General features: G+C 36.7%; 1 protein-coding gene across 1 annotated transcript in view; it reads right to left on the bottom strand.

Moving 5' to 3' along the window:
• The window catches only part of LOC107732641 (hippocalcin-like protein 1), a 10,547-nt gene extending 2,699 nt beyond the window's left edge, over positions 1-7,848 (bottom strand). Inside the window, exons 1-5 of the mRNA XM_016544040.1 lie at positions 7,773-7,848; positions 7,334-7,544; positions 7,159-7,224; positions 1,088-1,506; positions 448-553 (exon numbers count right to left, since the gene is read on the bottom strand). Of these exons, the coding sequence (XP_016399526.1) occupies positions 448-553; positions 1,088-1,465 (484 nt within the window). The 5' untranslated portion in view covers positions 1,466-1,506; positions 7,159-7,224; positions 7,334-7,544; positions 7,773-7,848. The remainder of the gene's footprint in view (positions 1-447; positions 554-1,087; positions 1,507-7,158; positions 7,225-7,333; positions 7,545-7,772) is intronic.
• Positions 7,849-12,441: the final 4,593 nt, after the last annotated feature.

Below are 12,441 nucleotides of genomic sequence, written 5' to 3'. Positions count from 1 at the left end.
CATGGTGGCGGCAGCAACAATACTACAGCGAGAACAAAAGTTACGCCTTCTTTCTTTGCGTGAACATTTGGGCGGCGTTATGCAAATCTTCCCACATAGTGACGTAGATATGTGGGGGCGTGTTGGAACGAGCCGTTTTAGGTAGGCATGGTTGACTCTTAACTTTTATAAAGAATATCTCTTTGGATTTGAGACTTTAGTCTTTGGAACTTTACAGATCTTCTTTATGCACCAAGAGCTTGTAACACTCCAAAGAGAAAGGAAAAATTTAAATCGCATCATATGACCCCTTTAAATTCTGACATATATATATATATATATATATATTTTGTTGTTGTTGTTCTTTTCTTTCCCAAGTGCAGTTTCTATGACATTTTGTGTGCTTCAACTTAAAAGAGTCTATATAAATATTAACAGTGAGTGGGAGATGGATCTCGAGAGGCGTACCATCGTTGTCCGTATCCATCTGTCGGAATATCTTATCTGTGCGTTTCTCTGGTGTCGACTCGTCCTCAGGCATCTTCATCACAGATGACACCATTTTATAAATCGCCTGTGAAGATTAATGTAACTGTGTGTCAAAGCATATGGCAGTTTGCTGTCAAATGCAAAGGCTTCGGTTTTCAATAGCAACAAGTTTGATAAGACTGTCTTTATAATGCTACGACTGCCAGTCAAAAATTCCATAACGCTTCAATCAACACTTCCTATCAGCGTAATCAATGCAAATGATCACCAGCTCGTTTCTCTGCCAGACACATTTAATGTCACTTTCAGATATTGTTTTATAACGTGTCCTCGGTCGCAGGTGTAGAAGAGCCATCAACGTTATTAACATGGAGAGTCAACAGACCCTTTGAAGTAGCGAACAAAGCCTTTGTGTTTGGCCACCATTTGTGGTAAGACCATATGGCCTGTGGAACACTTGATTGAGGAGATCTGTTTATTCAGGAGGTCTGTATCACCAAACATTAGACTGAGCCAATATTGATGTGGAACAAGCTGCTCTGAAAACAATGACTCGCCGGGTAAAATACAGAAATGCAAATGAAAGCAAAAGGAGGGCGAGCACTAAAAAGTACCTCACCTGTACGATCTCCAGCATTTCAGCTCGGCTGATGTATCCGTTACCGTCCAGATCGTACATGCTGAAGGCCCAGCGGAGCTTCTGCTCCAGGCCTCCGCGCGAGGTCACGCTCAGGGCGATAATGAACTCCCGGAAGTCGATGGTGGCGTCGCCGTTGGTGTCAAAGGTGCGGAAGACGTGCTCTGCGAACTTCGAAGCATCGCCGTATGGGAAGAAATTGGCGTAGATCTTCTTGAATTCCTCTACCGTGAGATGGCCAGACGGGCAGTCCTTCAGGAAGCCGCGGTACCACTCCTGCAGCTCGTGGTCCGTGAACTCAGTGTTCTCCCGCAGGTCATTGAGGACTTCGGGTCGCAACTTGCTGTTCTGTTTACCCATGACGACTCTCTCACAGACGGTTTCCAGATCCTTGCTGCTCCCTGTCAGCACAAACACAAAGAAAAAAGTAGCTTCTTAGCTATTTTGAACCCCAAATTAGCCTTTTTTTATACTTTCAACACAAACCAGAATAAAGAGATCCACATTTCCTCTGCCAGATGTAGGTTTCGGAATAATGGAAAACGTGTTACCCTTCCAAACCCGGGGAGTGGATCCTGGTATCCATGGAAACCATTTAATACCTTGTTAAGGTGAGAATTTGTTGACTCCTTCACAGTGGGGTAAAGGGGGCAGGGTACTGAGCAGCATTCAGGGAGGCTAATATGAGGGCATAACTGTCACCAGACCCCCTTAGCAACAATCAAGTCGGCGTGGGTTACCAGGGAGATGATGGAGAGATGTTTTTTTGCATGTGTGTGGGTAATTTGGAACGGTTGGTGTGGCTTACTGTACATGAGCCTGTGCTCGCGGCGTTAAGAGGAGGCAGAGTGTGAGGCACTGCTCGTTCTATTTAAACAAATCATATAAAGACCATATAAACGGTGAGGTGGCAGGGATGGGGAATTTAACGATAGGTTATGTAAGCTACGTGAACATGTGCACTCGTTTCCATATTATCGCTCTTTTTACTACTACAGCCTTTTCCTCCATTCTTCAGTTTATCTGTTCATATTCCTTTCTGAATCTGACTTGTTTACAGTTTAGCTCAATGACTTAATGCCTGTTGTTTTGTTTGTTTTTTTGTTCGGATCAGTAAAACTTTATTTTAAGGTGTCCTTGTTTACTATTATAATAACAATAAATGATGCATAATTATATGCAAGTAACCCTAAGCCAAACCCTAACCGTAACTATATAGTAAGTACATGTAGTTAATTAATATCACTCAGTACTTAAATGTATAATTACACTGTAATAAGAACACCTTAAAATAAAGTGTAACCTCCGGATCTAATATTTTTTCCAAAAATACATTAAAAATGCAACTCATTCAAACAATGACTTGAATACATTTCTTCTACAATCTTTAATTTCTGTATTAAAATTAATTCTGATATATTTGAGGGGGACATAAAGTTAAAAAAAATGGCTCAGGATGACACAACTGTCCTGAGATAAGGGCAAGAAATTCTTAAAAAGAAAAGCTTTTTAGGTAGTTTGACAATTTTTTATATCTTAAAAAAAACACTTCACTGCTTATTAATATAAAAAAAAAAGTAATGTCACCATCAAGTCATGACCACCAAAGTCATGTGGTTCAACCATCATGGAGAAACATCCAAAAAACAAAAACATAACAGGAAATGATATCATAGCAAGGACCCTTGCAGAACAAAGTCATAGTTCAGGTTATAAATGTAATGTGGTCCAACCCTGAAAAAGTATAACTAATGATATTTGTAAATAAATAAAATAACATCACACATTTTTATATTTAAACTTTTTACTTGAGGGTTACATTACATGACATTTTATAATTTATATTTTCAAAACCATATCCAACATGGAGTATATTTTTAAGAATTCTGCACTTAGTTATTCAAAATATCAGTAGTTTAGCACTAGTTTTGAAAAATATCATTGGCCACTATCAGACCTGTGTAAACAGAAGGTCATTACTATGACCAGACTGTGCATATTTCTGTTTGGAAAAATATATCTTCATGCAAGCATCTTTCCTTCCAGTGAATCAGGATGTCCTACTTTAGCCCACAAGCTCCTGGCTTCAAGACTGCAGGGTGGCAAGTGAGATCATGGCTCTGTTCATTATAGATATAAATTGGTGTTCCTGTGACTAAAATACCTTCTGCCATCTATCTCGTGCTGCATCCACAAAGCAACACTGCGACAGATTTTTTTTCCCTAAATAAAAACGTCATGGCTTACTGAGTTACCATGACCTAAAAATCTTTCATTTTCAACGCTACCATAAATATCTATTTATTTCAGTTAAAGCTACACTTTCTTAAGGAGGAACAATCTCAGTAAGTTCTAAGAGAAATACATTTTCTAGGCATTTAGATTTGATTCTCTAGACATGTCCACCTCTTCAGAAAATGGTTTTGCTCCGTTTGCTTAGTTTGTCAGGGCCATCATAAGAGTGGCTCCTCCCTTGGCTCGAGTCACATGGGTGAAGCTACTGGCCTGGCAGCACGCAGGCAGACAGACATAAACATGGGCGTAGCTTGCTGCTCCCTCCCTCTTTTCCCTCAGACACTCACCAAGCCACAAGAAACCCAGAACTTTCCATCTGAAGGAAAAAAATGTAAGCTCATGCTGCTGTCAAATGGAAAAAAAAATGAAAAAAGTAGGGTCCCCACAGGCCCTGATCCAGCAGAAATAACAACATCACAGGGGGCACATATATAGAGCTGAGAATCAGGCCCACATATTCATTCTCTGTGAAGAGGAACCAAAATGAAAGACATGATGAGAGGAGTGAGGAGTCGAACACAGCCCTAATTTTCCAAATGCTTGAAAAGCCCCTTGCAAAAAAAAGTGAATCAGAAAAGCGAAGTGTGAGACACATCTCCTCAAATGAATTGTGGGTGGAGAGCAGATGGTGTATTACTTTATGCTCCAGTACCTCATGGTTCAGAAGCATCCTCTGCCACTCAAGTCACAAACCATAATGCTTTACAGGTGGTTTCACAACTGGCGTCTATTTTCTATAAACGATACAAGTGGCACTCACACACCCTAAAGAAAACTGGGAAAACCATATAGCTTCTTATGTCAACACCCCAAAGAATGACCTCATGTTTCTTAAAGGGATAGATCAGCCAAAAATTTTACATTCTGACATCATTCAAATATTTTCATGTCAGTCATTTTAAACCTGTATGACTTTTATGCAACACAAAAGGAGAAATTTAAGCATTTACTGGTCATTTTTCATTAAATTACAAAGAATGGGACCCAAAGCCTTAAAGTATCATAAAAATAGTTTACAGTATATGGAAATCTTCTGAAATCCTATGATAGCTTTGTGTGAGGAATAGACAAAACTGTTATCTCATTTGTTTTTCACTAACAGTCTTAACATAGAGGACCAGTCAGTTTAGCCGTACTCAAAAACTGGATCAGACTGATTCGTTCAGATTATTTTTATGAACCAAATAAACAGATTCAATGAAAAAAATCCAACTCAAAAGAATATTTTGTTCATGAATAGACTGACATTTCAACCTTTCGCTCGTTATTCACTGATAGTCTTAACAAAGAGAGCTAGTCAACTGAGTAGAACTTGAGAACTGTACAAACTGATTCATTCTAATTGGTCTAGTGAACCAATAAAACTGATTTATTGAAAAGATCCAACTCACAAGAATAATTTGCTCACAAATAGACTGAAATCTAATCTTTTCACTTGCTGTTCATTGACAGTCTTAACATAAACAAGCAGTCAAGTTGAGTTTAATGTGAGAACTGGATCACAGTGATTGGTTCAAAATTTTGTGAACCAAATAAATATTAAAATATATTATTATAATATTTAATATATATATTAAAATATATTCACGAATCAGGCACCGTCATTTCGACATGATATCATCACTTACAGTAAACTGAAGCTGTTTCTCACAAAGCTATTGCATGGCTTCAGAAAAAGCATTAGTCATATGGACCACTTTTATGATACTTTTATTAGGCTTCATTTTTCTTTTTAAAGCTCCAGTTACCATTCATTTGAACAGCATGGAAAGAAATTGCTGGTGCATTCTTCAGTACACTTTTTTCCACGGAGGAAGGAAAGTTATACAGGTTTGGAACACCCTGAGAGGGAGAGTGAAATCATGACAGCAATTTCATTTTTGGGTGACCTATCACTTTAAGGGTGAAAATAGGTTTGGAAATGTCAATCAATGTATGGAAAAAAGCCAATATATACAGTTCAGCCAAGCTTGTATTTTAATGTTATTTCATTTACTTAAACTCTCTGTCCAGATGAATAAATTTGCATTTGTTAGTTTAACATATTTTCTCTGTTTATCCTAAATGCCAGTTTCTATTACACTGAACCCTGTTGCACTTTCCTCTCACCAAATATTTTACCCTTGCCTGCTGTTCCTCTAAATGGAATATTCTGTCACAATAAGTCAGAGGCTCTTATACTGCATCTAATGACTAAACATTCCTCTATGATTTCCACACAAGACCTAGTTTCCAGTTTCACTCCAGTAGCCTTGGTTGCACAAACTTGTCTTTGTTACCCTCCTTCCTCTCATTAGAGAAGCCCTCATTACAAGGCTGCCACTCTGGCAAACGTGAATGTTGTGTCTCGCCACCAGATTCCACACACTCACGTGACGTATTTTTTCACAGACCAGTGCGAAAAGCTATACAGTACAACTATTGCCCTTAATTTATTTCCAGATGACAGCTTTCATTACACTCCATTCAAATCAAACAAAAATATGAGCCAGGTTGCCATGTGCACAGATCAAATAGCCAGAGAGACGTTACCTGGAAAGTGAGGGACACACTTTGTACACATCAGTGCAATTCAGCATGTAGTTGTACAGTATTCATCTTTGACCCATCATGCATAAAACATCAACTCAATTAACTGCGTGTGTGTTGGTGTGAGGCTCATTAAGCCTTCTATTCCCCAATGTGGCCTAACAAAAATGCACCCTGACAGCCACGTGTCAAAAGATCAGTAGAACAGAAAACCCAGCTTTTCTGCTGCTCTGGTGGACCGTAAAATCACAGGAAAACAAACAATCCGCTTGTACCCTCGTTTGAGAATTCAGGGTATTTTTCCCCAAAATAGCTTGTCGCTAAATGTAATGATGTCGAGAGGTCATCCAATACATTTCCCATTCAGGATGAATTTCCCCAAAACAGTTTTACACATTTCGCTGGTATTTACCAGATTTAGACTAGAACTAGATGAGATGGAAATGGAAATGTTGACAGCGGTTCCGAATTGTTCTGACACTGACGGCAGGCTGGCAGGTATGCCACTGAGATGATTGCAAGGCATCATGGAGAGACTTGATTGGAAAAGTGGGAAATCGACCTCCTACTCCTGCTGTGTAGATCAAGCTGTGACCCACAAGGCGATCATAATACAGGGGAAATTAAGAATACAAATGGCAAGTGAATTGGAAGAATAACCTATTGTTATCAGACAATCTACAGACTACCATTGAAAAGCTGGACTGCAAATATTAATATATGGGAACTATCACAAGCAGTGTAACTATAATTATACACTCAGTTATATATAGTAAGTAACTTAATGTATTCACATATAAGTCAATTTCTTCGGTGGATAATCGAGGAAATCAAGTGATTTAACATATCAAATTAATGCGAAGGATTAAATAGAGTCATTTAACATCATAAGGTCAGTTTTCCTGGGCATTAAAAACAGCCCCTGCTTACATTCATGGATTTTTATGGCGACCTTGCCATAAACTAAAAAATAAATAAATGAGTAAAATATTTAATTAAAATACATTTCTCCAACCTAGAAATACAAAAATAACCTTACGCACCATTGCCAAAACCATCGCAGATTGCTAAAAAAAACTAGTATTTAGCCTAAACTTCATTCTTTTAGGTGCCATAAAGAGCTGTGTATTGATTCTCGTGGACCGCTATCATGCAAATGATGGGTTACAAACAGCGGCATATGTTGTTGAAAAAAATATATTAGAGGCTTAAAACAGACATCATCTTACCTCTAAGAAAATGACAGAGCTGATATGTCCCCCAATTTGTCAGCTGTAGCCTTGGTCCGTCGGGTCCTGAAGAAGGAGTGTCCTCACAAAACTTTCAACATTTTCGCTGCATGAAAAAACTAACAGAAGCTTACATATACAAACAAAAAACTAAATAAGGTATGTTTACACGTACCGGTCGATCTTGTAGACTAAAAGTTGGAATGTTGTTGTAATAAAAGCGAAGCGAAAAAGTTACAAATTGCAGAATATTCTACAGACTCCCAACATCTCAAAGGCGCACTTGAAACCTCATCATTGAGCGAGAGACCTGACACCACACACACAGCTCTGCTCCGCTGTCAATGGACGAGACCACCACTGGACTGTAGGGGGGAATCGTGGATCTGAGAAAGGGATGTCAGTATCATATTTGAGAACATTCACATTCTAAACTCATGTTTCAAGTTGCGATATGGTTGAAGACAAATAATTCATCATTTCTGTGCACACACAGCGATCTAGTGAGAGCAAAACACTGTGCTACTCTTTGGACGAGTCCGTACACTTCGAAGTAGAGCAGATTGCAATATACTGTAAAACGAACAGTTCGCTAGCGGAAAAAAAGCGCGTACTGTTGCATCCCATTTCCATAACGCTTGACATAAAGGTTGTCTCTCTTCTTGATCACAATAATTTCATATTTAAAACATGGGAAGCCGAATAGCTAAAATGTAAGTATAGGCCAGGGCTGTCCAAACTCGGTCCTTGAAGGGCCGGTGTCCTGCATAGTTTAGCTCCAACTTGCCTCAACACACCTGACTGGAAGTTTCTATGCCTAGTAAGAGCTTGATTAGCTGGTTCAGGTGTGTTTAATTAGGGTTGGAGCTAAACTCTGCAGGACACCGGCCCTCCAGGACCGAGTTTGGACAGCCCTGGTATTGGCTATTTACAGTAAGGGATAATTAAATAATGAGGTCTAATAATGTAGTCTCTATTGTGACTAGTACTATTGTGGCAACTTTTTAGTTTTTCTTTTATTTTGTTATTTATTTATTTATTTTAATCAATATCCAATCACTGCTACCTGGTACCTAATGACGCAATTTACCCCACATAACATCACCCTGTATTAAATATGGATAATTTAATTTAATATTCAGTTCTGATGTCTTACATGCTTTAATATCTCAAACTGACCATCTGAATAACATTCTCACGGTTCCAAAATTATGTTTATATTTTACAAAATTCTAGCGCTCATAGGTTTGATTGAGATGGGAAAACTCTGATGGAAATATGTTCGACATCTCCACCAGGAGGCAGCAGATGCTGTCTTGTAATTTCTCTTGTAGCCAAAAGTGTACACAGCTCGTCACATTTCAATATTAGCCTACTGTATACTCCTGTAGGCCTATATGTAAAAACAGTCTATTTTTTCACAACATTCTGATCCAAAACAGTTGTTATTCAAACTCTAGGCCTATATGCAATTTATGTCCTCTCCTAAAATAAATGTTGTGATTTTTGAAATGCAATGTGATTCATACTTCATCGATAAGGGCTTGTTAACCTAAAAGACCCTTTCATCTAATTTTTTTATTATTTTAAAAACAAACCATCTTTCCAAAACTGAAAAACACTCATGATCTCTGATCTCTGATTGTACAAATGACCTTTGCTCTTGTTAAGGAATAACAAGACATTGTAATTGCATGAATCAGCTATGAGTCTACGCAAGTAAAACTTCTTTTATGTTTTTATAATATTTGTTTTTATATACATTTAGATTTCTCAGCTGAATGGACCCCAGACCCATAAACTACCTCCCATGTTTAAACATGATTCTTGAGATGACACTGAGCTCAAAAACAAACAGCTAATGTTGACAGATATAAATGTACCTCAGACACACAGGGGCAATGGACTTTATGGTCACTCCATGGAAGCGTGCTGATATTTCCATATCATTTTGACTTCAGACTTCTTTTCTGCTGAAAAACAGTTTTGCATAAAGTGAAATACAACAAACATATACACATAAAATGTACAAATAGTTTTTAAGTAGATTAAACATGAAGTTATCTATCTATCTATCTATCTATCTATCTGTCTGTCACATTAAATACTTGAAGCAAATCAATATAAAATCTATAATCAGTTGAATTTATCTTATAACACATACCAATTAAACTATTTAAAAAATTGTGAAAATATTTTATTGAGAATTTAGATATTTTTAATTTTTAAAAAAAAACTAAAAAAATAGGCCAAATCTTCATGTGGTGGCATGAAAGTCATAGCACTCAATGTTCTGCATTGTAAAGTCCAGCTTTAAGATTTCATTTTAGGATGTGAAGTTTAACTACAAAACAAACAGTACATGCTGGTTGTTGGGGTTGAGATGATTGATTTTTGTCTGTTGATTTGGCATAAAATCAACCACCCATTAGATCAGCACCAATCAGACTGCAAGGAAATGTCTCCTCTCTCAAACATATCTAGCTTTTTATAAACTTTTTGCATTAATGGTACATAATGTTATGTAGAAACTATTAAGAAACGTAAGATTTTGTTTAATTTTGTCAAATATACAATGCTGTTCAAAAGAAGTAAAATCTAAATGCAAGTCAGTTTTTATCAGATTTGCCATTAACTTTATATAATTGATTATGGGATAAGGCTGGAGTTAGTTTTAAACTAATAAACAACATTAATGCTCTTAAAAATAGAAAACAAAATACTAAAAAAGAGGAATTCTGTTGTCTTCTGTGTACCTTCCAGTTTAAACGCACAAAGCTACATTCTTCCTTAAATCATGATATAGTGTGGATGCAGTGTTGGGTGTCACAAGTATTAGACATGCCATGCATGTGAGTGAAGTACATGCATCTATTGTACAGCATATCCACCATATTAAGCAATTCCCACTCCCATTATGAGGTCTCATAGAAGGCCCTGCTGTGCTGACTGAATGTTCTGAACTAAGCCAAAGTATCTACATTGAGAGTGAATGGTTTCAAGCATAATTGCAATAGTTTTAAAATCTAGCAAAATAAGATTCACTATATATAAGTCACCATTGTCATACCGCAACTGAAAGTTCATGTATCTAGTATCTAGACAACAGAAATGTTTCAGATTTCATTTAATTAAAAGACTCTGACTGCAGACAGGACACAATATCATTGAGGACTTAAAGCACAGAAACATTTTGTTCAGTAAGAAGATCTATAGCATTATCTACTCGAAAAGGTAAGCAACTTGCCTCCTAAGACAAACGATAAGCTCATCAATGCAAGAACGAAGGTTGGATCCAACTCAAATGTCCTGATCAAAGTCCATGCAGCATGTAAATTAACAAATGTGTCTCCTAAAAATGTATGCATGCTATCATAAAGTCTAGGAGTCTTTAAGAACATGTAATATTTATTATGTACACTTGTTTGTGAATAAATATGAAAATTAATTGTTTACTTGTACTAGCGTAAACTATATTAAACTCAAATATGTTTTCATGATTTTTTTTAGATGTTTGCCATTTCAGTTTACTATAATAATTTTTTACATTACATTAAACATGATTCTTTGCCTGTTTAACATACAGCATATGAGCCTGTGCTGCCGTTATTGCACAATATACGGCATCCCAGAACTGTTCAAGCTCAAAACCTTATCGGAAACTGCCTGTAATCAGAGTAAGTGTTGATAAAGTTGTGTATTGCAAACCTCAAATGCTTCTAAGGCAATACACTGTACATTCTGTACAAATACTCTGCATTTTGTGTTTTTACTCAATGCAAGCACGGTACAGCTCATACAACAGACCAATACAACAGTCCCAAATGATTAAAATTATAAATTGAATAAAGAAAATATTTTATTAATGTTATTATTTTTTTTTAATTGTATTATCATCAATATTAATAATAATAACAATATATACCTTAATAAAATCTCTGACAAAGTCACTCATGCAAACCCTCACCAAAAGGGCTTTTATTTGTGGTCTATTTGATTAGATAACAGTTATCTTGCAGTAGTTGCGCAACTGTCTGTGTTTGATAATGTCATTACACATCTTTCTTGTACAGTATGTCAAAGCTCAACCCTAATCCTAACCCTGAGAAAAAACCATTTTCTCTATTAAGACAGCTAACAGTTTGTATAAAAACATGCTTTTTTGGCCAGTCTTTTAGTTGGAAAAGGAGAGCACACAGCAACCCTGTTTAATCATGAATACTTGTTTAAAAGTCCGCTGACATCAAGGTTCAGATATTGACAGACTTGTCTTTTCTATCTTACATAAGATGAAGAGAAGAGAAGTGTACTGATTTCATTTCTTTCTCGTAGTTCTTTTACAAAAATACAGAAAAATAATATATGCATATATACAATAATGAAAATAAAAGCCGACTAATGTCCCTGTCTGCACAAACTATTCTTTTGCATTACATGGTTTATGCCACTATCACATTGGGATCCTGATGCATCTTGTAGAATCAACTCTTTTTCCTGTAGAAATGTTCCTTTAGGGCAGTGGTTCCCAATCCTGGTCCTGGAGAACCCCCAACACTGCACGTTTTTGGTGTCTCTCTTATCTGACGCTCACATTTGAGGTCTTGGAGTTTTCACTAATGAACTGATGAGTTGAATCAGGTGTGTTTGAATAGGGAGACATCTAAAATGTGCAGTGTTGGGGGTTCTCCAGGACCAGGATTGGGAACCACTGCTTTAGGGCTTTCTTAGGCTACGTTTAGTCTGTATAATGCTTTGATCTACAAAATATAGCTACTCTAAGAAAGTCTGTAAAAATTAGGGCTCAATGTACCATGTAATTTTCTTTATTGCATTTTAACAGGTATTGAACCTTACCTGTATTATGAATTACACATGTTCTGTTTAAGGGTTGAAGGAAATTCAACTCAACAAAAAAGTTACTGGAAATGTTCTGCCAAGACAAGTTTTTCTATGATGTTGTTCTTACAGTGTAGAGTATATAATTTTATATTGTCCCTGTGTTGGTTTATTTTGGCTCTTTCGCTATTTTCAGAATATATTTTCCCCCTGAAATTTAGTGCTAAAATGGATAAAATACGGTTGCATCAAGATGTGTTTTTCTGATTATAGACCTGAGGAAATTAAAAGGACCTTTAACAATTGTGTCAAACATTCTTTTATATTATATATGAATAGGGAATTTTATTTTATTTCAGCATTACTGTTGATCAGAGACCTTTAAAGCAGTCATGAATCATCAATTTAACCCAGATTACTGTTATCATCAATCACCAACATAGAGTG

This window comes from Sinocyclocheilus rhinocerous, unplaced genomic scaffold (assembly GCF_001515625.1).
Source record: "Sinocyclocheilus rhinocerous isolate Xijiao unplaced genomic scaffold, SAMN03320098_v1.1 scaffold1542, whole genome shotgun sequence".
NCBI lineage: Eukaryota > Metazoa > Chordata > Actinopteri > Cypriniformes > Cyprinidae > Sinocyclocheilus > Sinocyclocheilus rhinocerous.
The sequence above is the reverse complement of the archived record's forward strand: the minus strand, read 5'-3'. Positions and strand labels throughout refer to the sequence as shown.